The sequence below is a fragment of the Pseudorasbora parva genome, chromosome 7 (genome assembly GCF_024679245.1).
Source record: "Pseudorasbora parva isolate DD20220531a chromosome 7, ASM2467924v1, whole genome shotgun sequence".
In the NCBI taxonomy this organism is placed as follows: Eukaryota; Metazoa; Chordata; class Actinopteri; order Cypriniformes; family Gobionidae; genus Pseudorasbora; species Pseudorasbora parva.
In genome coordinates this window covers 6142426-6170066 of record NC_090178.1, presented here as the reverse complement: position 1 = coordinate 6170066, position 27641 = coordinate 6142426, and the positions used below count along the sequence as shown (strand labels likewise).

Sequence of the window (27641 nt, the reverse complement as noted above, 5' to 3'; positions counted from 1 at the left end):
AAATATACCTAGGAAAAAGTGTGACAACTAGCCCCGGTCTCCCCCATTATCCAACGCTGTTGACATTTCCTGCCACTTAATGTTGCAAATTGCTTTCATTACTTTCACTGGAAAATTGCACAATTTTATTGTTACACGATGAAATGTCCTTTGTTTTCTCCTATCAGATTATGCAGTTTATTAGAGAGTTCCTTTATTTTGTATTGTATTTGAGGCCCCATATGAGCCCTCAAAGCTCAGGAGAATTTCTGTTGCTCAATACGAGTAGGGTGTTATTGCATATGGCAGGCGAACCACATGTCCTTCTTTCAGCAAGCATGAGGCAAATTGCTATTATACCAAGAACAATAGTTATCAAACACCGCCGTTTACTCCAAGCTGCTTTAGATGTTATGTTAGATTAGATGCCATGCGCTCATTTATAGTCTAGGGGGAGACGGCACAAAACTCGGAACTGCTTTTGTGTTCTCCAAAAGAGAAACTTTCACTGACAAGTGTAGCAGTCCAAGCAACATTGACGTGAGTAAAACAAACAGAGCTATTGTGAAGCTCAATTGGCTCATTTGACATTCTGATGAAACTATTTTTGGGAAAGGACTCAGCAATCTGAGAAAAGGGAACTATACACACAAATGAGGAATTTCTGTCTGTAAAATATTGGCACATCATTGTTTAAGTTGACGTTTAGAATAACAACCCAGACGTAAAATACTTTCAGCTGCTAATGTTGGTTGTGTGTGTGTGTGTGTGTGTGTGAGCCTGTTTATGTGGTTTATGAGGACACAAATTTGTATAACTACATGGGTATTACACTGGTATTACATTATAAATGTGGTTTATGAGGACATATCAAATGTCCTCATAATTCAAATGGCCTTAAAAACATACTAAATGATGTTTTTTTTGAGAAAGTAAAAATGCAGAATGTTTCCTGTGATGGGTAGGTTTAGGGGCAGGGGCAGTGTAAGGGGATAGAAAATACGGTTTGTACGGTATAAAAACCATTACGCCTATGGAGAGTCCCTGTAAACCACATAGACCAACATGTGTGTGTGTGTGTGTGTGTGTGTGTGTGTGTGGTGTGTGTGTGTGTGTGTGTGTGTGTCAACTTGAAAATGTTGATACAATTTATTTATTTTAAACATCTTATTCTAAAAATACAATGGGTGACTCTGTTATTAAATGTGTAGGCTATATGCTTATGAATATATATTATAATCACACTGATTTTTTTATATATATTATGTTTATACTGTATATTATATTTTATATATATTTACACACACACACACACACACACACACACACACACACACACACACACACACACACACACATATATATATATGTATGCGTTGGTCAATCAATCAAACAATCAACTTTATTTATATAGCGCTTTTACAATCACGATTGTGTCAAAGCAGCTTCACAGTGTCAAACAGGGTAATATTGCGACAAAATTAGATTTGGCTGTACAGCCGTACTGGAGAAAACAGTGATGTTATCAGCTTATTTTAATTTATCATATAGCGACAATGTTGGCAGATCAGTATTATAGTTTATAGAATTAAATAAGACCTAATTCATACATTTTATTTGTATAATAAGTTGAATAACTTTAATCATATTTTTAGTGTCCCCAACTGAGCAAGCCAAGCCAAAGGCGACAGTGGCAAGGAACCAAAACTCCTTTGGGGCCTGATGGAGAAAAATAAACCTTGGGAGAAACCAGACTCAGTCGGGGTGCGAGTTCTCCTCTGGCCTATTAACACACCGTGAAAGATTATTATTCTGGCAACCTTACAGGACAGAAATCATATTAGATTGGAATATTCAAAATTTCAGGGTATCACGGAAGAGACGGATTTATTTGGAAATAAATGATGGGATGGGGCGTCGATTACACAAGAGTATGAATACATGAAAGATCGGAATTATTGCGCCGAAGACGGGTTTGAGCATGTCGTGCCAGTGAGGCAAATTCGGAGGAGACACCATTTGACACGGCTCAGCAGACACTCCAGGATGCGTTGGTCATGTCCAGGCAGGTCCACCATCCGATCCGGACAGGGCCCAGATCCGGGATAAACCTCGGGATAAACAGAGAGACTAACATTAGCGTAGATGTCACTCTTTTTATGATGTAACGAGTACATCAGGTGTTATGGGAAGTGTTCCCGGTTCCGGCTGACCTAGTTAATGCAGCCTAACAATCAGTCAATTGATCTGAATAATGAAAGTTAAAAATGTTCTATGTGTATGCCATAGTAAAGAGATGTGTTTTTAGTCTAGATTTAAACTGACAGAGTGTGTCTGCTTCCCGAACAATGCTAGGAAGACTATTCCACAATTTAGGAGCTAAATAGGAAAATGATCGACCGCCTGCAGTTGATTTAGATATTCTAGGTATTATCAACTGGCCAGAGTTTTGAGACCGCAATCGACGTGATGGGGTATAATGCGTTAAGAGCTCGCTTAAGTACCAGGGAGCTAAACTATTTAGTGCTTTGTAAGTAATAAGCAAGATTTTAAAATGTATGCGATGTTTAATAGGGAGCCAGTGCAGTGTTGACAGAACTGGACTAATATGATCATACTTCCTGGTTCTAGTAAGAACTCTAGCTGCTGCGTTTTGGACTAGCTGGAGTTTGTTTATTAAGCGAGCAGGGCAACCACCCAGTAGAGCATTACACTAATCTAGCCTTGAGCTCATGAACGCATGTACTAACTGTTCAGCATTTTGCATTGAAAGCATGTGCCGTAATTTAGATATATTTTTAAGATGATAGAATGCGGTTTTACAGATGCTAGAAACGTGGCTTTCAAATGAAAGATTGGTATCAAAGAGCACACCCAGGTTCCTCACTGACGACGAGGGCTTGACAGAGCAGTCATCAAGTGTTAGACAGTATTCTCGGTTACTACTTGTGGAGCTTTTCTGTCCAATAATTAAAAATTCAGTTTTATCTGAATTAAGTTGCAGAAAATTACTATTCATCCAATTTTTTATATCAGCTATGCATTCTGTTAATCTTGTGAATTGGTAGGTTTCATCCGGGCGTGAGGAAATATAGAGCTGAGTATCGTCAGCATAACAATGAAAACTAACGCCATGCTTCCTAATGATATCTCCCAGTGGTAGCATATACAGGGTGAAGAGCAGCGGTCCTAACACTGAGCCTTGCGGTACTCCATACTGAACTTGTGATCGGTGTGACATCTCTTCATTTACTGCTACAAACTGATAACGGTCAGATAAGTACGATTTAAACCATGCCAAAGCAGTTCCACTAACACCAACATAATTTTCGATTCTATTCAGAAGAATATTGTGATCGATAGTATCAAATGCAGCGCTAAGATCGAGTAACACTAATAGAGAGATACAACCACGATCAGATGATAAGAGTAAATCATTTGTAACTCTAATTAGAGCAGTCTCAGTGCTATGATACGGTCTAAATCCTGACTGGAAATCCTCACATATACCATTTCTTTCTAAAAAAGAACATAATTGTGAAGACACGGCCTTTTCTAGTATTTTTGATAGAAACGGTAGATTCGAGATTGGCCTGTAATTGACTAATTCTTTAGGATCAAGTTGTGGTTTTTTAATAAGTGGTTTAATTATAGCCAACTTAAAAGTTTTCGGTACATATCCTAATGTCAAAGATGAATTAATGATATTAAGCAGAGGATCTATGACCTCTGGAAGTATCTCTTTTAATAGCCTAGTCGGTATAGGGTCAAGCATACATGTTGTTGATTTTGATGATTTTACAAGTTTAGCCAGTTCTTCTCCTCCTATAGCAGTGAATGAGTGTAATTTTTCCTCAGTGACCCTGCAGTGCTCTGTCTGAAGTGATACTGTAATAGACGGCTGCATGGTTATAATTTTATTCCTAATATTATCAATCTTACTAGTAAAGAAGTTCATAAAGTCATTACTGCTGTGTTGTTTACAAACATCAGAAGCTGAAGCTTTATTTTTTGATAATTTAGCCACTGTATCGAATAAATACTTAGGGTTGTGTTTGTTTTCTTCTAAAAGAGATGAGAAATAAGCAGATCTAGCAGTTTTTATGGCCTTTCTGTATGCAATCATGCTCTCTTTCCACAAATTGCGAAAAACCTCTAGTTTTGTTTTCTTCCAGCTGCGCTCCATTTTTCTGGCTGCTGTTTTAAGGGCCCGAGTGTGCTCGTTGTACCACGGCGTTGGATTATTTGCTTTAATCTTCTTTAAGCGCCGGGGAGCAACTATGTCTAAAGTGCTAATAAAGAGAGAGTCAATAGTTTCTGTTGCAGCATCAAGTTCCTCTTGGCTATCTGTAATGCTGAGGAGATGGAACTGATGAGGAAGATTATGTACAAAGCAATCTTTAGTCGCAGCGGTTATCGTCCTGCCATATTTGAAGCGAGGGGATGGCTTTGCAGCCTTAGGTAAATTAAGTATACATGATATTAGGTAATGATCTGAGATGTCATCGCTCTGCTGCAGAATTTTAACAGTATCAACATTTATTCCATGTGACATTATTAGATCTAAAGTATGATTAAGGCGATGAGTGGGTCCCGATACGTGTTGTCTAACTCCAATAGAGTTTAGAATGTCTCTAAATGCCAATCCCAATGCGTCTTTTTCATTGTCTACGTGGATATTAAAATCCCCAACAATTAGTACTTTATCTACAGCTAATACTAACTCTGATACAAAACCAGCAAATTCTTTGATAAAGTCTGTATTGTGCCCTGGTGGCCTGTATACAGTAGCCAACACAAATGTCAGAAGGGATTTATCATTTACACTACACAGCGTTACATAAAGCACCAAAACTTCAAAGGAATTATATTTGAAACTAGACTTCTGAGTAGGGATGGGTACCGAAAACCGGTATTAAACGGGCCCCGGGGCAGAATTTTGAAAGACCGTTGTATCGATAAGCTCGGACGTTATCGGTTCTGCTGTCGGTACTTTTGAAAATACACGTGACGAGAGAGAGAGAGAGAGAGAGAGAGAGAGAGAGAGAGAGAGAGAGAGAGAGAGAGAGAGAGAGAGAGAGAGAGAGAGAGAGCTCCGCAAACGACAGCCGAGGACAGAACCAAACATTCAAACGTAGCCCGGTTGCACTTTAGATCTGTGATAGTCTGCTTTTATTTTAGATTTTGTCTTCCAAAGATTATAATAATAATATTTATGTCTAGCCCAACTTAATTCCCTTTGCAGCAGTACGCTGTCATTTCTCCAAACTCAAACGTAATGACAGAATCAGCACGATCGTTGATTGTTGTAAAATACAGTCTAGCCACTGTTGGTAAATTGTGGGACGCGTTTAATAATAAAAAGAGCGATTAAATGCACAAAAATGTGCGCAAGAGATTGTTCCCAAGTCGGCGCGCGCGCTCTGAAACAGCCCGCGACGAGCAAATTACACTTTCGGTTTCACACTCGCGTCTAAACGATCAAATGTACACAAACATCTATGTCAAAATGACCGGCTTGGAGAGTCTCTTAAACACAACACAGTTTGTGTCTAAAATGGACGTAGTTATTATGGATATATAGACAGGAGAAAATATAGTCCATCTGCCAATTATCAGTCGATCTTATCAGTAAGATCTGCACATCTGTCTTAAAGAGGCAGCAGTGTAAATAAACAAGCTGACGAATTACTGCGAATTAAACAACCAAATGCAAAGAGAAAATCACTCACAGCTCTTGCATGAATAACTTCAGCTTCAATAAGCATTCATTTGGCTATTTATGATGAACAGTGTTATTTTACATTTGATTAGTAGAATTTTTCCTGAAATGAAAGCACTGCATGTGTAGGCTGTGTATTTTTGTTAATTGTGTGTGTGTGTGTGTGTGTGTGTGTGTGTGTGTATATATATATATATATATATATATATATATATATATATATAATATATATATATATATATATATATATATATATATATATATATATATATATATATATATATATATATATATATATATATATATATATATATATATATATATATATATATATAAAAATCTCAAAAAGTACCGATAAGAATACCGTTAAAGTACCGGACCGATAAGCAGTATTGGTAAGAGTAGTAATACCGTTAAAACCTTAACGATACCCATCCCTACTTCTGAGTAATACTGAAAATATTATTATAAATTACAGCCACACCTCCCCCTTTACCTTTCAGACGTGGCTCATGTTTGTAACAATAATCTCGGGGGGTGCACTCATTTAAAGTAATGTAATCATCAGGTTTTAGCCAGGTTTCTGTCAAACACAGCACCTCTAAGTTATGATCTATAATCATATCATTGACAACAAGCGTTTTTGGCGAAAGGGATCGAATATTCAGCAACCCAAGCTTTATCAATTGTTCATCCGTATTATATCTGTTGTTTATTTGTTGGACATCAATTAAATTTTTACTGTTGAATGGTTTTGATGGTTTTTTGTATTTACTAATTCGGGGAACAGACACAGTCTCTATGTGATAATATCTAGGTGAAAGAGTCTCTATGTGCTGGGATTTAGCTGACTTTGGTGACGTGAGACAGCTAGCAGACGGTTGGTTTAGCCAGTTTGTCTGCTTCCTGACCTGGGCCCCAGTGAGTCAAGGTTTAGCTTTGGTAACCAAACTGTTTTGATTTGTAAGCATATATATATATATATATATGCTGTCAAATGCAACACACATGCCTGTAATATATAAAATATTTATATTGATATATAATATTAATTGTATACAGAATATACATGCAAATATTTCTTAAATATATACATGAATGACTGTGTTTATATATATAATTATACACAGTACACACACCTATTATGTAAACAAGAACTTTTATTTTGATGTACACACAATATATGAACACAAACATTTATGTTAGAGATGTGATTAATTGTGATTAATCGATTTGACAGGCCTATTTTTTGCATAAAGACACTAAACTGTTATATGTAGTTACTATAAATTATGCATAATTGCATGCAACTAACCCTACAACAATCTACATCCGTTAATTAATATTACTAGGTACTTAAATGTATAATTACACTGTAACAAGCCAAAGTTACAGGTGTACTATTTCAGAAGTCAACATCTTCATCAATTCGTCATTATGTTGATCATTTACCCGGGAGAATGTGGTGAATCAGAAGTCCTAATATCTGACCATGAAAACCTGGAGCAGAAAGTCAGAGAGAGAGGGAGAGAGAATGAGTGAGAAGGGTAAACACGCCTCCCTCTATAAACTGTGGATGTAAGTGTCGACACTAGATTCATTTCATCAGAGACTGGACACTGAAGCTCATCAATAAAGAGCAAGAGACTGTAGGTAGAGGACATTCTGCCAGTCCAGGCATTAACATATAGTACAATTTAGGATTTAGGATTATCTATTATGTTTTATCCCGAATCACGCTGTAAAAGTGCAAAATGGACAAAGTTCTGACAGGAATTTTAGCCAAGATGATGAAGGCTCTTTGGGCATTCAGGTATGGGATGGCACATTTCTTATAGCCTCCTTTTTATCAGCATCAATACATTTATTTTAAATATATTACATAATTTGGAGAAATGTAAGTATCTAATATAACTGCAAAGTTTGAAATTATTATTGAATGTACTATTATTGTTTGCAACTGTTAATGCTTGTTTGTGTGCACTTAATGTGCTCAAATGTGCAATTAAATGTGTGAAGAGTATAAAAAAATAATCAACAATTTAGATGTATTGTCAATATACATTAAGTGTTGTGTCTATATGTGAGGTTTTGTCTCTGTATTTTTGAACTGTTTAAATTGACTGTTGTATGTTATATGCATGGAAAACAAAATATATAAGCTATTGTTTTTGTTATAAACTCCATGTCTATCTTTTGTTTACTTCTCTAATGTTTTTGATGCATATAGTTGAAATGTAGCAAAGCAATACAATATTTTCAATTTTCTTGCAGTCTTTAACAAGATCCTAGACTTTAGTTTCATATTTTGTGCTTCATAAATTTATCTTACCCCTAAAGCCTGACAAAAAAAGAATAAAAAAAATTAAATAAAATGGAAATGGAAATGAAAATGAAAATACATCAAAATAAAAATACCTCAAAACACATGGCATTTTGTTTTTAATTATGACCATTAAACATATGCAATTTGGCGAATATGCGAATATTAATATTGCCAAAAAGTAAGATGAAATTCTGATAGCACTGTAATGTAAATCAATTAGATATTTTTATAACAGACTACTATTTTAGATGAAATGCATATAAATATCAGTTTAGCAGGTTTTCAAACTGATCACGATTCAAAGGTATGCTCTATATTATTGAATGCACTATAGGAATTTATGAAAAATAGTTCAAATATGAAAAGTTTGCAACTACATGCTTGTTTGCATACACTTAATGTGCTTAAATGTGCAATTGTGTGAAGAGTATCATCAGATAATCATTGATTTAGGTGTATTATTGTTGCATGATTATATGTGAGGATGTGTCTATGTATATTTTGAACTTTTTAAATTGTGACTGGTTGCCTTCATGTGGTTCATGTAATAATTTAAATAGATGCATAACGTACAGGTGGTGTAACGTATACACTAATATAACTGTTTAGTTTACAGTAAACTAAACAATTATATTAGTGTGTTTGTAGCAGATAAGCGTGTTGTTTATTTGTGACTGGCTATCTGCATATTATCAAAGACTTTATTCTCACACTTACCCTTCTGAGTGTCTGTCTGTTTGACACTTATTCTTATCCGCTGCACGTGCATACAGATGGTCTCAAACCTAAAATAATAGGACTAAGAAAAGCTACAAAACTCCTATTTTGATTCCATGGAGTCTGGTTCACGTCGTTCACGCACTTCATAAAATTATTCAAACAAGAGCCCCGCCCCTTCTCTGCCCCTTCACTCGATTCAACCATTCAGCATGTTATTCAAACAGATGCCCCGCCCCTTATCTGCCCCTTCACTCGATTCAGCCATTCAGCATGTTATTCAAACAAATGCCCCGCCCCTTGTCTACTCAAGGCCCGCCTCTTTCATGCGCTTCACCACCATTCACCACCTACTTAACAAAAACAGTCCCGCCTCCTCACTCCCTTCACCACTTCATTTAAATGATCGCCCCGCCTCCCTCACGCGCTTCATCCGACAACCGACATCATTCTGCTAAGCGCGCTTAACCGTCCACCCGATCCGCTTCTCACTGTATTAGACAGCTATATGGCTCAAAACATTACCGTTATCTTTCGTATCGGTGCTTTTGTTACTTTGTAAAAATTCCGCCCAAAAGGAAAAAACGGTTTACCTCAGAAGCTCTCGATTTCTCCAATGTAAGTAACGTTACCTCTCTGGGTTTCATAAGCTAACATGTGTCTGTTAGCCTCTTGTGTATATTTGACTAAAGACAGGTGAAGTTGTTAATGAATACCTAACGTTATCTGCTTTCTGCCTGAATTAACGCGTCATATTATGATGATTGCGACAAATAACGTACGACTTTAATAGCTGTAACTGCTAACGTTAGATAGCTTAAATGACGGTTAGCAATAATTTATTAGCCTGTAATTTAATCCTTAGCGCTGGAATATAGTTACAGATAACACTAATGGTATCATTATTGCTTTATTAATACACCAAACATATTTAGCTAATAGCTATACATGCATATGAAAAACGTTTTATATTAAATCGTCAAAAAGTCGTGTGTTATTGGCGCCTCATCATTTCCGGAGGTCTTATTTTGATATAAATTTTATTCATGACTTATCTTCATTGTATTGATTTACTTTATATACTCTACCTAACCTTCTGCAAGGTTCTCTCAAAGTCACTTCACTAGTCACATTAATATAATGTTTGTTCAAAATCTGGTCTTTATTAATATTCTTAATAACTTTAGCACTAAAACTACATTTATTATACACTGTTATTTTTTCCAGAAGCTGTTTAGTTGGACGTCTAATGTTTGTTTTAATTTTAACATTCCCATAATTTTTTACAAAATGATAAAATTGTTTGTATATTGCAAAACCTAAACGTTTTGAACCTTAAGAAATAACATTTTCATAACTTAAAGGCACAGTATGTAAGATTTTTGAATTAAAATATCTAAAAACCACTGGAACAGTGCTGTATATTGTGTTGACTTGCATTATTCCAAATGTTTCCAAGAATGTTTAAACCCAGAGAAATAAGCTATTTTAACCAGGACACGGTTTATGTCTATGCGTCACCTATCAATGACATCAAACCCGCATTACCCTCGATTTCCGGAAACCAAGAAAAGAAAACACCAATGACACTTTGTTATAATATGTTTTATTAGACATGTGAGCAACTGTTTGGATCATTCATCGACAGAAAACGAATCATTGTTCTGCAGCTCAACACAGTTAATCTTATTGTTTAAATCTGGTTTTCTTGATTTAACAGGAGTACCATGTTTTACCATGCCTAATATCGATCTCTCACTGCAGTGTGAACAAGTGTCTCGTAGAAGCAGCTGAGCGAACGCACAAAGTAGCATTATAACATAACTTCCAACACACTCAAATAATGTGTGTAATATGATAAAACAGCGCTGCGTTACCCCACAGCCCACACACACATGAGCGGGCAAAGTGGAAGCCCTTGTCTGTGGCTTAATAAAATCCATGAAATCAAGGCATCATAAAGCGACACCTTTGTTTTGAATAAGCGACCTCTATCAGTGAAAAATCACATATTGTGGCTTTAATGGGAACATATTTTTGTTAGCTGGGAATGATTTTTTCTCTCCACCCACACAGCTTATGAACATTAGTACATGTGTTTTACACCTGTCATGATCATAATTAACCTATTTTGTCAACATTAAATATTGTATCATTTACAAGTATTTTTTTCTTGCAGGTGTACGTTAACTACGAGAACAGCTTAGGGGCTTTTGTCCACCGTGAGCAGTTTGATTTCAACGCGGAGCCCCCTTGGGATCCTAGCTGATAGCTGGAGAGGTCGCCCTCTGACCTGTCCCTGTAAGTTCACATTGCTGTAACCTCACTTATGGTGTGCTATCATATACTTGCTCTTCAAGTGCAACATGACTTTGGTCATAACGTCAAAGCAGTTACAATTCAGTCTTTAGCTGTTTTTAGACCTGCTTTGAGAATTGATTTCCAGGGTCAGTGGAAGTCAGTGACTCTTCTGACCTGCTGGGAGCTCTGATCGATGTCCACTGCAGGAGTTTTTCTGATGTCAAACATGATATTGTGACTTTGAATGTGTCAATTTTATAATTGACTGATAATAAAAAGAGCATTAAAGGGTAACTAAACCAACTTTTTTTAGTTAATGATCTGCAAGACTGGGGCTTTATTAATGCTGTTTATTGGTTCGAGTGAATGTTTTGACATTTGGGTATAAAGTGTTTTAATTCTATAATATATGGTGTAAAAACGTCTTAGTGCTGCCCTCTTAAGGTTGAACGGTGGCTACTGCAACCAAATTTTCGGTGCTGGTCAAAGTGACCGGCAGAGGTTTCGTTTTCCGGACATTTTGATGATATGCTGGTCAAAAACTCCTGAAAGCAGTTTATGTAACTTAAAAAAATGACATAATCAGGCCGTATATGCAACATGTTTATTAGCCTAACTTTCAAATAGACGGAAAAAAAAACATGAACGTCCGATTGGCGTCAATCAACCAATTTTTTTAACTCATAGACGTAATTTGCGGGTGGGACAGGTGGGACATGTCCCCACCACTTTTTTAAAACATCTTGCTTCACGGATGAACCTAACTAATACAAACAAAACATCTCTGGTTAACTAGAAGAGTATAATTTCATTCGTTTGTTAAATAAGATAATGATAATGATAATCTAATACAGATAATGATCCACAATCAAATCTGAGGCTGAAATAAATTGAACAGGAGAAACGGTAACATCAGGACGTCCGTCTCTGTGGTATGTAAGTTACTGTATTTAATGGCCTCTCCACATTTCTGTGTGTTTACTCGCAGTGTATGAGGACATGATTCGGTTTATGGACTATTGTATGCAAATAGACCTTAGAAGTAGCAAGCAAAACGGTTTTGCACGTCAAGAGTCAGACTAGTGTAACGTTATACAGAGAACAACAATGGAGTAACCGTTAGCGCATTTGAATGACGAAGCACGCGATCGTGTCGTTTACTGATGTTTACTCATGCGTCCGTAGCCAAAAGCAGAGACATTTGAAGCAGTTTAAGTTAACTCACCGGCTGCTTCCAAAGCTGGACCGAAGCTTTATCGCTGGGACTGCTCCGTCAAAAACACACTTCTTTGGTATGATTTGGTAAAGTCCTGACAGCAGTGGCGTGTAAATCCATTTTGAGACGCAACTGAAACGATGTTGTGAAGCTTCCCGTCATTTCTGCGTTCAAATCGGTTCAAATGCAGCGCTGCCTTCCCGGAATGCTGTGCTGAAGCGTTGAAGTCGCTCGACGTCACCCATAGGAATAAAGAGAAGCGCGGCGCGACATAAGTGTTCACGGACGACTGGATCTGCATCTGAGAGACTGTTTACAGCGTGCTCTAGTCACGCGCGCGCACCCTACCGGGAGAAGAGCCCGTACAGCCCATACAAGGACCTTCCGCTCTTATTAACGTCAAGTAGACCCATACTCGAAAAAACTCGCCGAAACTTGTGAGAAACCGGAAAGAGTATTTTTGACACAGAAATACTCCATCAAACGTCCAACATTAGTTTTTGAAACTTTGTCTGTTTAGGATGGGAATCCAAGTCTTTAACAGTGTAAAAAGCTCAGTATGCATGAAACAGCATTTCACCCCCCCTTTAACGCAATTTGAGTCAGTGGCTCGATTGATAAGGCTCTGTGTCTACAGACATTTCACCCTCCACTTCAGGTGAAGGTGGTGGAGAAAAGTCCTCTACTTTAGATGAACGCTCTGTTGCAAAGCCACTGTCCTCACTCCAGTCACTATCTATCTTTGCGATGATTCTTTGAGATTTTTCTCAGGTAGGGTGACCACATGCTTATAAGCCCAAGGGGTATGTTTCTGAGGGACAATTTGTGACACTGCCTGGCGCAGCGGTGCCCCCACCCCCCGGGCAGACTCGCTGATTAGTTTGCCCATTTTTAGCATATTACATTATATTAATATTGCCCTATTCCCCTAAACATAATGTAATTGTTGATGTATGCTCTTGAATTGTCAACCAATGTGTATTTTTTTTTTCTAAATAAAGATTCATCATATTTTAAATATCTGCCCACTTTTTCAGCATTTGTCAAATATTGCCAGTCAGCGGAGTTAGGCTGTGAACAGGGGTTTAGTAAGTTTGGTCACCATGATGTTGTTTAAAAACTTTATTTGTTGTCTGTCTTGTGCTTGCAGTGGATATCACTAGGACCCAAGAGCTCTGAGGGTGCTCATAAATAGGTGACCTGCTTTATGCCAGTCAGAACATCAGATTACGGATGAGAATGAAGGGAACTCTGGATGAACTCCACTATTCTGTTGAGCTGCTGGAAGGAAGCGCAGCTCTCAGAGATGTGATCGATAAACACATTCATGATCAAACACTTGTATGTATACCAAAGGCATTCTGCTGTGTTGTTTCATTTCACTGTTGAGTTTTTTTTGTACCGAAGTTTGATGTATGTTTGTCTTCTTTAGGCACTGAAGAGTGCATTTTTTGTTGCTGACCTTGGGGTGATTGTGCGGCAGCAAATTCGCTGGGGATCTAAAATGGACCAGATTCGGCCTTTCTACACGGTCAAGAGCAACAGCAGCCCTGTGGTTGTTGAAATCCTGGCTGCTCTTGGAACTGGCTTTGTTTGTTCAAACAAGGTGAACATGAAGTATAAAATATGTCTCATCCTGCCTAGATTGCTCAGTGTCCTAAAATAAGTCTTTCTATATTTGTATTTGAAAGCTATTTTTCAAACATATTATTACTTTCATCTTTTGGCTTCTGTGCTTGTCTTTCAGCATGAGCTGGACTTGGTGAAGGGCTTTGGCGTCCTGTCTCAGGACATCATTCTCGGTGGCACATGTAAACAGCTCTCCCATATCAAATACGCAGCCAAACACAACATCCCCCTCCTGGTTTGCGATAATGAGGCAGAGTTGAGGAAGATTGCACGCTGCCATCCCAAAGCAAAGTGAGTTGACTAGGGTTGTCACTATCCAAACATTAGCGGTAAATTGTCAAAATTCTCAGACAATATCTGTGTAGGAGGGTTGGGAATATTTAGGCTTTTACGTCACTCTAGATCCATGTCTGTTACAATTCTGCATTCATGGTAGTCGCTTCAAAAATTTGACATACACAAAGTTATCAAGACATTTCTTTTGCTCATGCGGGTCAGTTCAGGACCATGATCTTTTCCCACTGGAATCTGATATTGGCCACATTATCACAGAATTGAGCGCTAAGCCTCGCAGTGTCAAACATAGCCATTGGCTGCGTCTCAATCAGCTCCCTTGGTTATGAACATCCCGCTGTCTCTCTTGAATTCAACACTGAAGTGACTTAAACTGCAATTATTTGACTGGCTACTAGAGACATGCTCCAAAAGGGAGTAGAATCTCATTGAACGCCATATTAAAAGTCCCAAATTTACAGCTGTTTGTTGTTTTGTTTTTTTATTATTATTATTTTTTTTTACAGCCTGCTACATATAGCTAATTTTGCCCTTCATGACAACTGAGAGGGGTGTATTTTTGTATAACTCTTCCATTTAAATTATATTAAACCTTAAAGTGCTGCATAATTAAGGGTGTGGCCACTTGAGTGACAGGTGGATTGCCCTATGGTTGAGCTAAGTGGGTGTGGTTTCAGCAACCAGGCACCTCAGCTCCACCCACATCCTGCCAAGATGGCGACGGCTGAGTTTAGGCTTCAAAACTGCTCTTCAGAAACCTGTAGATGACGTCACGGACACTAGGTCCATTTTTTCTATGGTCATGAACCACTATATTGTGTACACTAATTCGGACACTAGTAATGATAGTAAGGGTGAGTATCAATGTGAGCATCAGTGCTACCTGGTTTTCACTGTGCATTTTAGGGAGTGAATGTTTCAGTGCACTGGAAGGATTTTGCGATTGAGACAGCCCTTAAAATGGCAGACTCCCTGATCTAAGGACTAAGAGCACTCTAATAGGCTGAATTCACAATAATGCACACTAACCTTCATCTTGAACTTGCTTTCTGCAACAGGGTGTTACTGCTGTTGACATCAGAGAACTGTTGTGAGAGAGAGGAGACGGCCATACCGTTTGGCTCCACGCTGAAGGACTGCAGACATCTGCTGGAGTGTGCCAGAGAGCTCAGCCTGCACGTTACTGGAGTCAAGTGAGTCTGTCATGAGTGTTAAGAGGATATTTACAGAGCTCCTGAAGGGTCATGGTTATGGAAAAAAATTAGATGGCCGAAAGAGTTATATGTAAATGATGGCAAAATGTTTGTGCTCCCTTTGAAAATGTGCATTTACTCGCAAAGAACACAAGTTTTGTGAATGTTAAGTATGCAAAAGTATGGAAATTATATATTTTTTCCCTTCCAATCTCATTTTGTTCTTCCCATCACCATGTGCCTTTAGGTACTCCATAGATATTGAATAAGGGTGTACTCACACTAGGCGCGGTTTGCTTGTATCATGCTCTGGCTCAATTGTCCCCACTCTCCTGCTGGCTTACACTCACATTACACTTAATGTTCCACGCTTACGTGATTTATGATGCAACGTTTTGTTTGAAAGAAAACGGGGAGAAAAACGTTTTCGCAAAATAGACTCCCTAATAGATTTATAATTTATGCCGCGCATCGATTTTCACTTGATTGTGCTGCACGTATCAGAAGATTATTATGGAAGCAGGAAGCGTACGATATAAGTAGTAATAGAAGATGTTTGCTTCTCTAATAATGACAGTAGTGCACTTTTCTGTGCGTACCGTGCCCAAGCCAAACTGAACCGGGCTCTGGCCTACCTCTTCCAAACCGGCCTGGGACGGTTAAACAAACCCCGCCCAGGCACAGTTCGGAGCGATCACACTAATCAAAGGAACCAGACTTCGGGAGTTAAACAAGCTCGGCATGGATTAGATCACTTAGAGCCAGTTGTTAATGTTTTGCTATCCAGGATCAGGTAAATCATCTTACCTTTGTGTTGGTCGTTCAAACCAAAATCACCCTGATCCAGAGGCACACTTTTTCAGATTACCAAATCTGGATTACTAGTGCTCTGCGGAGCCCTTAAGGGACAAAAATATGGCTTTTCAAATGCTTTTGCCTTTTCTCTTAAACGTTTTGCGTAGCCTTCATCCGAGAAACTGAATTCGCTCACAAAATACTTTTGACTGGTTATTGTGCAAATGTAGTTTACAAACAGTGATAAAAACACTTTAAATACCAATTTTTTTTTTAAATTTTCAGCTGTCTGGGGATTATTTTATGGCACCAAAATCTTTTTTCTTTACTTTTACTGTAGGCTACCAAAAGGCTTAATAGGTATAATGTCTACTCCTAATTTATTACTTTAACAGTTAAAATAATCAAGAGCAAAATAAAAGTGTATATATTACATGATACAAATGTTTTATTACTTTGACCAGTTTTAAAGTTTCTCAGAACTAACTTCTTTTTTCACATGGACCGTCTCTGACTCATGCACAGTTATGCCAAGATCATTTCTAAAGGAAGTGATTGAGGTAGGTCTGGATTTCATGCTGTTGGTTTCATCCTTTGCTCACAGATTCAACATTCCCAGTTGTTGTCAGGATGCACAAGCCTTCTCTCGTGCTGTGTCCGATGCCCGCTGTGTCTTTGATATGGGGGTGAGTCATCGCTCATGGAGTCATGGATACAATTTTTATGCGATTGTTCCTTTTGTGCTGAGTTTCTCTACTGGATCAAGAGAGAATGATCTTTATTTATCCAAATGTCACTTCCTCTGCTGACCAAATAAGTTTTTTCCCCCGTGTTTACTTGTTATAAATTAATTTGATCTTAGAAAGAGCTTGGCTTCGAGATGAATATTCTGGACATTGGAGGCGGCTTTGATGGAAGTGAAGCACAGTTAGACAAGGTACTGTATTTTGCTATACATTTGCAAGAGTTTTTTTGTTGTTGCATTTTTATAAATTCCTTTTCCCTGAGCGTCTTGTGTTGTTTTCATGTGCAGGTTCACCAGATGCTTAAACCCATGCTGGACATGTATTTTCCTCCCTCGACCGGCTTGTCGATAATCGCCGAACCCGGAGCTTATTATGTGTCATCTGCTTTCACGCTGGCCGTGAATATAATCGCTAAGAAAGCAGTGGCTCGGGATTGCAATGGTCAACCACACAGTGAGTACTAGTCATTGTTCAAATCAGATATTCATGAAGTAATGTGGCTTTTGTTTTATTTAATATTTCACAATATTTCTGTTTTTACTGTATTTTTTAGATTTCAAGCATATTTCTTTCAAAAGCATAATTTAAAATTCAAATTTTGACAAGTTTTTATATCAGTTTTATTATATACGCTGTGCTGATATAGAGCCATATCGCATAAGTCTGATATTGCATTTATACAACAGTTTGACGGCATCATTTTTTAGTCTTTTGTTCAGAACTACTTCCTTCCGCAGTCTTTGCTACTCATAAAGTCAGTCTCTGCTGGAGTTTAGTAATAATGTAACTTTCGAAAGTTGAAATCACAATAACTAACGGACCCTTTCTTTATTGAACAAATATATTTAGATAAACAATTATAGCCATTATATAAGCATACAATGTTTTTACAATAGGAAATAAACACAAGCAAAGAGTTCGGTCATAAGCTCTAGTAAATACTAGGGGTGTCCCCGACTAAGGATTTACACATTCGAATCAGATTTTTCGATTCTCTCTATGGTCGACCGATAGTCAAATCATCTATGTGTGTGTAAACCATAGACTGGAAAAAAGGAAACGGTATAAACGGGTTGGGAAGGGCAGGACACTAGTCAGCAGGAGGCTAAGACTATTTTTATTTTACTTTACACACGGCACACAGCCACCGCTTTTAATAAAATGATCAGAACTATACACTACACATTCGTAAATGAACCGTTCTCTCATAACATTTAAAGGTCCGCAATCGAAACACAGAACATCACACAAATATATAAAAGAACATTTTGATAAATAAACCTAAAAAGATACCTGCCTAGAGAGGAAAAGAACACTTTGAGTGCGTTTATATGCACGTTCTTAAGCCGACACGTCTTTATAACACTAATATTGAGCACACCAATATTTCCAAAATGGTATAATCCTCGTTTCATAACACCCGCGAAGATTCGACTATGAGATCAGTGGTCAAATCCGGTCCTGCATATCGATGCATCGAATCTTCGACTATTAGGGGTCAGCCCTAGTAAATACAGGATTTAAGTTATGAAATTTAACTTTGGCCTTAGCCAAATCAATTTTCTCAGGATCAAGTAATAGATTAATAAAACCCAAAGATTTACAGTTTGATATGCCAAAAATGAATTATATCATGATATTAACCACAATCTACATAAGAGCCAGTGGCAAATCCCCAAAGGACTGTCCGAGATGAAGCTGTGCTCTGTACATGAGTACATGAGCACTGACGGCCTGGAGCTCACTACTGTGAAAACATCTAAACAAATGATCAAATAGGCGCTATGAGTATACAACACCAATTCCAGAAAAGTTCGGACGTTTTGTAAAAGTGTAATCAATTAAACTGTTTTGTTAATTCCCTTTAACCTTTATTTAACTGATGAAAGTACAACTAGAATGTGAATGTCTTTACTGACCAGCTTAAATGTATTTTGTAAATTATAAGCACATTTTTATTTTGATGGCTGCAACACACCAAAGAAGTTTGGAAAGAGGCATGTTTACCATGTGTCAAATCACCTTTACTTTTAATAGCATTTTTTAATCATTTGGGAATTGAGGATACTAATTTTTGTTTTACTAAGTTTTGCATGTGGAAATCCACCTGCTATATTGTTAAATGTACCCAATATATTTTCATATCAACAGAAAAATATACCAGGATAACCTGGCTTCTCTTGAGACTCCCCTGCTTCGCAGCATAGTAATGATGATATGCTATAGCCCGCCCACACGTTGACTGGATTGGTTACAACATGTTTGTGACGTAGAGAACGAGCGATTTCAAACCGCGCTTTTGAGACTGTCTTTGGTTCACTGCAGTTTTAAGGAGAAAGCACTCAGCGATGGTGTAGACTAATGAATTTGCACATGGTTTGTCTTAAAGCATATTAAAAACACCACATAGACATATAAACAACATTTTACAAATGTATTTTCATTCACTTTAAATGTCTTAATAGGAGATGCATTGATCATCTGTGTTTATTAAACTCTTTCAGAACTATTGTCGCCAAACGATGAGCCAGAGTTCCTCTACTACATGAATGATGGTGTTTATGGGTCATTTGCCAATAAGCTGCTGTGTGAAGATTCAATATCGATGCCATCTGCACACAAGGTAAATATTTTTCAGTTTTTCCTAAAGAATGTGACATTGACCCAATGAATTTAATTTTCAGAATTAGTGCTGTCAATCGATAAAAAAATTTTTTTTTACAATCATGATTAAAAATGTTGGCATTTTTATATTGTAATATTTCAGTTACTCTCCGAAATATTATTTGTATATTTGTTGTAATGGCATCTTTTTATGAATAAAGACCAGTATCACGGATACTAATTCTTGTACTCATGTCTAATTTAAAAAAAAAAAAGCTATCAATTTCAGCATTTTTTAGGCTTTAAAAAATAACTTTCAAGTGAACTTAAAACAATCTTCACACAATCCCATTATAATAAATGTAATTTACCTGTGGCCTTTATATATATATATATATATATATATATATATATATATATATATATATATATATAAATTGATTGAAGTTATGCAGTCTTAACTGCATAAATTATAAATTAAATATAGACACATCCTTATTAAAGCTAAAACATGTTGTTACCTTTGTTCTTTGATTTACATTAATGACAGACTGCATTACTGGCTGCTGTCACTTTAAGTGATCTGACGCTGTTGCACATGATGCGGGTCTGGCACGCTGTCACGCGCTTCTCATTTTCCCACAACCCTTAGTTCATTTAAGACATTATTATGAGGTTACTCAAAAAAAAAACATTTTGCCATAATTCTTTGTTCAATTGTGAAACAGAACTTGATTCTGGTGCGCTTCTTTCTGTGTGACGTGTGTGTGTGTCACAAGGAAAGTGCATTCTCTTTTGTCTGGTCACGCTTGAATGGTTTAAAATAATTTGCATGAATAAGAGTGGGCTCATATAATGTAGCAAGAAAGAACGGATGCTGTGTTATTTGCCTTATATTTTTAACACGTTAAACTTTTTAAAAGATTAGTCACTAATTTTAACAGAACTGTTCAGAATGCATTTCATACATGCAATAACTCCAATACACCTTTTTTGTGGGGTGAGGATCATAGAAATGGCTTTTCTTTAAACATCCTATCCCAATCACAGAGCAGCATTTTTTTTTAGTCTATAGAGGCTGTGAAAGCTGACCGTAATAATGTCATATTTTCTCAGGAGATGAGCAAAGAGCGGCCGCTGTTCTCCAGCAGTCTGTGGGGTCCGTCTGCTGATGATCTGGATCAGGTGGTGGAGCGATGTCTGCTGCCGGAGCTCGGTGTAGGAGACTGGCTGCTTTTCAGCAACGCAGGGGCCAACGGTCTGGGGTCCACATTCACTAACGGAGATGAACACAAACCGCTCGTCTTCTACAGCATCACCGAATGCGACTGGTATGGAGTATATGTTTGTGTCTTGGTGCTACTGTAAGTGGAATTTCAAAGCTGGTGCATATGTTTTGATTTTTAATCAAGTTGTTTTTCTTCTCTGCAGGCAAGAGATTCGTAATTGTGGCGCCAGTTTGGACACGGGGATGAAGAACTTCTCTCTTGGACCATGTTGCCTGCAACCAAGCATATCTGAGGCATCCATTTCTACCCCAGCTTAACACAAAGCCACTTATTATTTTTATTGTTTTTTTTTTAAAGATTGATTTTAAGCGCTTAAGAACCGGAAATCTCAGATGCTTCTAGAATCAGGACTGAAGAAGTGTTATTGACCAGACTTCCAACTTCCTAGGCATCATAACTGATGGATATACAGCAGATAGTTCCGATTAGCTTTAACAAATGGCGTTGGCGTTTACAGATATACTTAATAATTTTTAAGTCTGTTTTCTAAATATACACACATTGCATATATTTCCTCCAAGTGAGTCATTCATGTACACAATGGGGATGTTATTTATTAAACCGCAAGTCTAGTTTCATGATATCATCAGATGCTTATCAAGAAATGTGCACTTGTTTTTGTTCTTTGTATTAAGAATATGTTTTAAACTGGATAATTGTGATCTTCGTCCTATTTAAACTGTTGCAGGAATGTCCAGCAGAGCAATATGTTGTTTTTCTGGACAAAATACAATGGAGACTTTGTAAACTGTTGCAATCTCACCCACAGAACGCAGCTTACACAAGTATGCAAATGCCAAGCGTCTGGTACAGTTGTACAAATTTGTATGTGTTGCATTGCTGTGACAAGGAAGCTATTGCATTTTAATGAAAAGACGTGTTCAGTGCAGTAAGGAATTCATATCGTTATGAAATGTAGATGCATTTTGTAATGCAATATTGCACAAAATTAAGATTGCAAAGCTAGAAGCGCCTTTCAGGCCTGAGTTGATGCTTTTCCAAGCAATGGTTTACGAGCGTCAGATATCAAGCATTATTATTAGCACACATTGCATGTGTTCTGTCCAGGACGTCTCTGCTTTTGTCTCAGAATGTGTTGAAGATGGTTGGAGCAAGTGGTGCTGGTTGAAGTGAGAGGAAGCTGTTGTGTTGCTCTTTACTTGCAAGATCCAGGCAAGTGCTGTGGTTTCTGTTTTGTCAACAGATGAAAAGGAATTTGAAATGTGTTTTGTGTTCGATGTCAGAACATAACCTATAGACTGTTTGCCGTTTACAACATTTACAGTGTACAGATTTGCTGTTAATAAAATGGCTTTAAGTGGCCTTGTGGAATTATTTACGCTGCCTTTACTGTACAAGTTCACTTTTAAACTTCAAATAGCTAGAAACTTAATTTAGTTCATTTTAGGTTAGTGATCATCTGCTTTGTATGCTTTCAATTTACATCTATTTTGCAGTGTATATTACAAAATCCAGTATCACAGCATACAAATGAGATTTGCCAATTGGGTCCCGAATATAAAACCATATTTTTGTCATACTACTGAAAATGGGAGGAGAAAAAAAAACAATGTTTAAAAAAAGGCTTTCCAACAATCGAAATATGAGCAAAAAAAGTAACACTATTCTAAAGTCGCACTAGTAAATCCATTGAAGGGTTACTTCAGTGATTAGTTAATGGCTTTGTATCAGTAGAAACCCTGGAGTATATTCAAATCATCGTGCTTCTTCATTTACTTTATTTGTTTTTAATTTTTAAACAAAACCTCAGCTCCAAACCATAGACTGTCCAAACCTAAAACCACTTATTAACCAAGATTAATAAATGCTTTAGAAGTATGCTATCTACAAATTTAAAGTGTAGTTATCAAATGTAACCTTACTGTAATGTGTCACGGAACAAGATAATCTAATATAGTGAAATACAGGCAAGCTGTGTCACATATTTTTAATAGTCAAAAAACAGGCATGTGTTAATACAAATGTCTAATGGTTAAAAGTGAAAAGATATATATATATATAAATATTAGAATGATTTTTGAAGGATCATGTGACACTGAAGAACCTTCAGCTTTGATCATAGGAATAAATTAAGTTTTTAAATATATTCACATAAAAAACAAAATGAAGTGCTAATTTTACTGTGTTTTTGAACAAATAAATGCAGCCTTGGTAAGCAGAATAGACTTCTTTCAAAAGCATTAAAAAAAATCTTAATGATTCCAACATTTATATTTATACAGATGGAAACATAATGATGTGTCCTTGTTTCAGTCTGTCAGCTCTCAGTCTTGGGAGCCAAAGGCTGGAGGGTGCGATAGAGAGTGTTGAGGCTGTTAAGATGGCAAACCTCCCTTTGCCACAGCGGTGTTCTCCTGGCTGTTAGATGACGGCGTGTGTGTTTTGCCAGGTGGTCGCTACGCACAAAACGACTGTGACAAATGGGGCAGGCGAAACGCTTCTCTCCCGTGTGTGTGCGGCGATGACGTGAAAGTTCATCAGATCTGGCAAAACGCCTTAAGCAGCCGTCCCAGCAGCACCTGAACGGCTTCTCACCTGATGGGAGAACAAATGTACAGTAAACCCAACTTTGAGTTTTTTTTTAGTTTGCCCTATGCATTATGACCACTGAGAGGGGAAGTAACTAACACTAATTATCTCTTCATCACAGCACTTGTAATGGGTGGGATATATTAGGCAGCAAGTGAACATTTTGGCCTCCATGGATCAGCCTTGTTTGTTCAGCAAATCCCACAGATGCTCAATTGGATTGAGATCTGGGTAATTTGGAGGCCATGTCAACGTCTCAAACTCATTGTTGTGCTCCTCAAACCACATCTGAACCATTTTTGCTTTGTGGCAGAGCGCATTATCCTGCTGAAAGAGGCCACCTTTGACTGGTCTGCGCTATGCAGCCCCATACGCAACAAACTGCGATGCTCTGTGTATTCTGACACCTTTCTATCAGAACCAGCATTAACTTCTGGAGCAATTTGAGCTACAGTAGATCGTTTGTTTGATCGGACCACACGGGCCAGTCATCCCACGTGCATCAATGAGCCTTGACCGCCCATGACCCTGTGGCCATTTCTCCACTGTTCCTTCCTTGGAGCACTTTTATGAGATACTGACCACTGCAGACCGTGAACAGCCCACAAGAGCTGCAGTTCTGGAGATGCTCTGACCCAGTCGTCTAGCCGTCACAATTTGGCCCTTGTCAAACTCACTCAAATCTTTACGTTTGCCCATTTTTCTTGCTTCTAACACATCAACTTTGAGGGCAAAATGTTCACTTGCTGCCTAATATATCCCACCCACTAACAGGTGCTCGTTAGGTGCGCATTAAGTTTATTAGTTTGTTAAAACTCTCTTATAAATATTAAATACATATAGTATTGTCTAAAAGTGATATCCGGATGGGATATTTGTTTTGAATTACCCTAAAAGTTCAATTAAACCATCAAAATGTGAGGCCAATATTTTATAATTTAAATTTGAGGGAAAAGAAAAAAAATGTTTGGTTAAGGTATGTGTCAAAATTATTTAGCAAACAAAAAAAGCTACAGGTTATTTTCCTACTTAATAATACATCGACTACAACTTAATACATTTTGTTGGTACTCTCTTTAGTTGGCACAATTTGGCATGTTTCATTGCATTACCTATTTATCAATAAAAGTATTGATTCCAAGCATATCTATGCAATATGCTTACAAAATCTTAAATAATATTTGGATAAAGGGGTCTGATTTCCTAGGCCAACATCACTTTTGGTAACTAAGCTAAAGTCAGGCAAGTGCAGGAGAAATGTCATTCTCTTTACCTGTGTGTGTCCTCATGTGTGCCTTCAGGTGGGAGCTTTTGAAGTATGTTTTCCCACAGAGCGGGTGAGTGCAGACATGGTCACGAATCCGTGACGGAGCGGCTTCAGGTGCCGGTCTGTTTGTGGGTGAGTTGTGGGCGGGAGCGGGAGCGATGGCGGTAAACTTCAAACCACATGAAGGTGTTTGTTTAGGGGGTAAAATTACCACTACTGAACCTTTGGCCATCACACCGGCCACTAAAACCACAGACCCTTGACAAACGTTTGCCAAACCAGTAAAGGACTGAGTGAGTGGAGGCATCTGGAAGACTGAAACTGATGGCATGCTTCCAGAAGAAGAATCGGACACCATTGCAGCAGGGGCTGATGGGGGATCCGATCTGAGAGGCTGAAGGGTCGTTGCTGAGTCACTGGTTCTCTGACTCAGTGTGTCTGACGTGTGGCGGATCACACTGATGGCTTGAGATCTGCTGACCCCTGACCCCTGGTGTTGGTCACAGTCGGGACTGTGCGGTGGAGTCATGCACGACACTGCCTGAAATAAAACAACCAATTCATGAATGTTTCTTGATATTACTTTACTAAAACAAATGATTGGGCAGATTACGTTACTCATAATAATAATAACGGTTCTTTATTGGCATTTTAAGGTTTCATTAAGAACTTTCAACATTTATAGAACCTTTCCATTCCCCAAAAGCTTCTTTAAAGTGGAGGAAGGTTCTTTAAGTTATTCAGATCTTCTTCAACTGTTCACTGAAAGTTCTTTATAGAACCCAAAATAGTTCTTCTCTGCAAAAAAAACCCCATTTGGAACCTTTATTTTAAAGAATGTATATTGATTGGTTGCTTTTTAATTCAGCATGCAGTTGAAATTCATGAGTAAATCTCACAAAAAACATATTCAGGACATTGTGTATTGAATATTATTATATATTTTCCATTATTTGTGCCATTAAGATATATGGATGCACTAATATGAAAAATATGTCCAATACCTCTAATTCTTTATATTTGAAGGCGATTTATTAACCGAAAAATCGGTTAATATTTTTAAGAGCCTGATTACAAAAACAAATTAAAATCCACGTCCCAAGCACACAATTAAAATGTTCTCATTATACTTTTATGGAGCCTATATGACAGACTTGCACCGGATATGTTGCACTGAACTGTATTTTCCTTTTTTGAAGTGATTCCAATCATATTTCGAGTAATTATATATATCATGCATTAAGCCAAATTAATTACTTGAAATGTTTGAAATGTTAACTTTTGGTTTAGGTTATAATACAAGAATAAAGAAATGATGAGACTGAAAAAAGAACAGATTATAATTTATTTTGGCATAACTTCACAAAATAGAACTACCAAATGTAATAGTTTATTTCATTATTATGCAGTATTCTTATATTCTTTATATAATAATTATTATAGTTAATTTTTTTCTTAAAATCAAGGTAATTTAAAGTCCCAGTGGACCTTGCAAGTGAATTTCTTTGGCCAAGTGAAACGAAATATAGAACAGAGGGCAGAGTTTTTACTTCAGCACTCCTCCTCTCCATCTCTCGCTCGTAGCAGACGAACGGTTGGAAGGGAGTGGTTATACATTTTAATCCGCAAGCCATCAAACTGCCGTCATATGAGAAGGATCGCCGTTTCCAGACTGGAAGTTAGGCTACTTTTCAAACTTTTGATTAAAGATTATTACAGCAATATTTTTTTCTTTGTATTAAATTGCATGGATTAATTGTTCGCTCTAAGACCTGTAATATGTGCTAACAATGTAAATAGGGTCAATTTTGATTTCATGAGGACTTTAAAATCAATTAAATTAAATGCAATAAAAATATATAAATATATATACATTCCAGTTTAAATAACAATACAGTAAGATTTGTAAGATAATGTAAGAATTTTGTATTGTAGTAATGAGAATTGTGGGGGTAAATATGCACTATTTTTCATTAACATGGTATTTCTTTATTTTAAAATTGTGATGTTGGGATGAAATATGAGCTGGATCTGTCTTTGAGATTCACCTCTGTCTCACTCACTAAGGTCGACTGGTGGAAATCAGCAGAGACTGAACACACTGAATCCTCACAGGCATCAGAGGGAGGGGTCAAGGGCCGAAATGTCCTCTTCTGGATATTTCCGGCCTCCCAGTCAATGCTCATGGATATCAGGGTGTCCACAGCTTCTGAATGTCTCCTGTCTGTGTCTGCACACGTCACACGCTGCTAGATGTCAAATTAGGAAAAATGATAAGGAAGAAAAGATCATAATTATATGGAAAAGGTTATAATTTTAACATTGCCAAGTTGCTTCAAAACTTCACAACTTCACAAAGTAAAACTACCAAATGTAATACTTTAGGACTATTATATTATTTTAAAATATTATTTATCTATATTATAATAACAATACTTTATTTTAATACTCTTTTAAAAAATCAAGTTGGTTTTATATCAAAAAATATTAATTTCCTTCAATATACATCAACTAATGTTTTTTAGGTTGTTATTCTAAATTAGCATGTAATAAACAAATTAAGTGAATATAATAGATATCAAGCGCACAGAGAAAGCATTAGCCTACATCTGCATCTCATTAAAACAGATTAATATTGCTTATCTGCAGAAAATTCTAGTTTACTTACTATTTCAGTTAGAGACGACATACTGTTGCTGTATTTTATCTCTCGTTATTGTTGTGACTGAACACGTAAGTCTTATTATGATAAATACTGTCACTGTTTCTGCTCTTCGATTCATTCACATATTTCAGAAAACCGAGCGGGGCCGTGGTGGGCGTGGTTTGATCTCCAGCCAATCGTCGACAAAGGTGTGCGGAGTGTTAGCCAATGAGGAGAGCCCATCGGAGCGTGATCAGTGGGTGATCCGCGCACTGTGTGCGGATGATACACAGTCGGTCAGCTGTTCGTCCTGAGACTGATGTGCGGATATTCAAGCCGATCCCTGCTGAACCTGATTCATATTACTCT

The 27641-nt window shown here is 37.4% G+C and overlaps 3 protein-coding genes across 6 annotated transcripts; 1 reads left to right on the top strand and 2 right to left on the bottom strand.

Moving 5' to 3' along the window:
• Positions 1–598: 598 nt before the first annotated feature.
• LOC137083489 (uncharacterized) lies at positions 599–11273 on the bottom strand. Its single transcript, XM_067449438.1, has 5 exons — positions 11220–11273; positions 6165–6378; positions 6077–6096; positions 4288–4864; positions 599–606 (listed from the first exon to the last, which is right to left on the bottom strand). Exons 1-5 carry the CDS (start codon positions 11271–11273, stop codon positions 599–601), a joined length of 873 nt encoding a protein of 290 aa, XP_067305539.1.
• On the top strand, positions 7318–22146 carry azin1a (antizyme inhibitor 1a). Of its 2 annotated transcripts, none has more exons than XM_067447860.1 (12): positions 7318–7514; positions 10924–11045; positions 13412–13602; positions 13694–13867; positions 14009–14181; positions 15243–15377; positions 16777–16858; positions 17035–17109; positions 17206–17371; positions 19423–19541; positions 20639–20853; positions 20954–22146. In XM_067447860.1, the coding sequence occupies exons 3-12, from the start codon at positions 13495–13497 to the stop codon at positions 21066–21068; spliced, it is 1362 nt and encodes a 453-aa protein (XP_067303961.1). In that variant the 5' UTR covers positions 7318–7514; positions 10924–11045; positions 13412–13494; the 3' UTR covers positions 21069–22146. The 2 variants fall into 2 exon arrangements, with proteins under 2 accessions (XP_067303961.1, XP_067303960.1); XM_067447859.1 differs by lacking the exon at positions 7318–7514 and adding an exon at positions 9155–9362.
• A 692-nt stretch (positions 22147–22838) lies between these two features.
• On the bottom strand, positions 22839–27412 carry klf10 (Kruppel like factor 10). 3 transcript variants are annotated; one of them, XM_067449511.1, is made up of 4 exons: positions 27297–27412; positions 26677–26877; positions 24635–25169; positions 22839–23367 (listed from the first exon to the last, which is right to left on the bottom strand). In XM_067449511.1, the coding sequence occupies exons 1-4, from the start codon at positions 27315–27317 to the stop codon at positions 23090–23092; spliced, it is 1035 nt and encodes a 344-aa protein (XP_067305612.1). In that variant the 5' UTR covers positions 27318–27412; the 3' UTR covers positions 22839–23089. The 3 variants fall into 3 exon arrangements, with proteins under 3 accessions (XP_067305612.1, XP_067305614.1, XP_067305613.1); XM_067449513.1 differs by having other exon boundaries at positions 26692–26877; XM_067449512.1 differs by having other exon boundaries at positions 26677–26874; positions 27297–27373.
• Between the last annotated feature and the right edge of the window lie 229 nt (positions 27413–27641).

Coding starts and splice junctions, on each gene's coding strand:
- LOC137083489 (XM_067449438.1), bottom strand. CDS start 11,273: ATGTTTGACATCAGAAAAACTCCTGCAGTGGACATCGATCAGAGCTCC. Junction 6,097..6,164: donor TGTGGCTGTAATTTATAATA/ATATTTTCAGTA, acceptor TACTACTCTTAC/CAATACTGCTTATCGGTCCG. Junction 4,865..6,076: donor CAATACTGCTTATCGGTCCG/GTACTTTAACGG, acceptor ATCCCTACTCAG/AAGTCTAGTTTCAAATATAA.
- azin1a (XM_067447860.1), top strand. CDS start 13,495: ATGAGAATGAAGGGAACTCTGGATGAACTCCACTATTCTGTTGAGCTG. Junction 14,182..15,242: donor CGCTGCCATCCCAAAGCAAA/GTGAGTTGACTA, acceptor TTTCTGCAACAG/GGTGTTACTGCTGTTGACAT. Junction 17,372..19,422: donor TTGCAATGGTCAACCACACA/GTGAGTACTAGT, acceptor AAACTCTTTCAG/AACTATTGTCGCCAAACGAT.
- klf10 (XM_067449511.1), bottom strand. CDS start 27,317: ATGTCGTCTCTAACTGAAATA. Junction 26,878..27,296: donor TGTCGTCTCTAACTGAAATA/GTAAGTAAACTA, acceptor TTTGACATCTAG/CAGCGTGTGACGTGTGCAGA. Junction 23,368..24,634: donor ACACATGAGGACACACACAG/GTAAAGAGAATG, acceptor TTCTCCCATCAG/GTGAGAAGCCGTTCAGGTGC.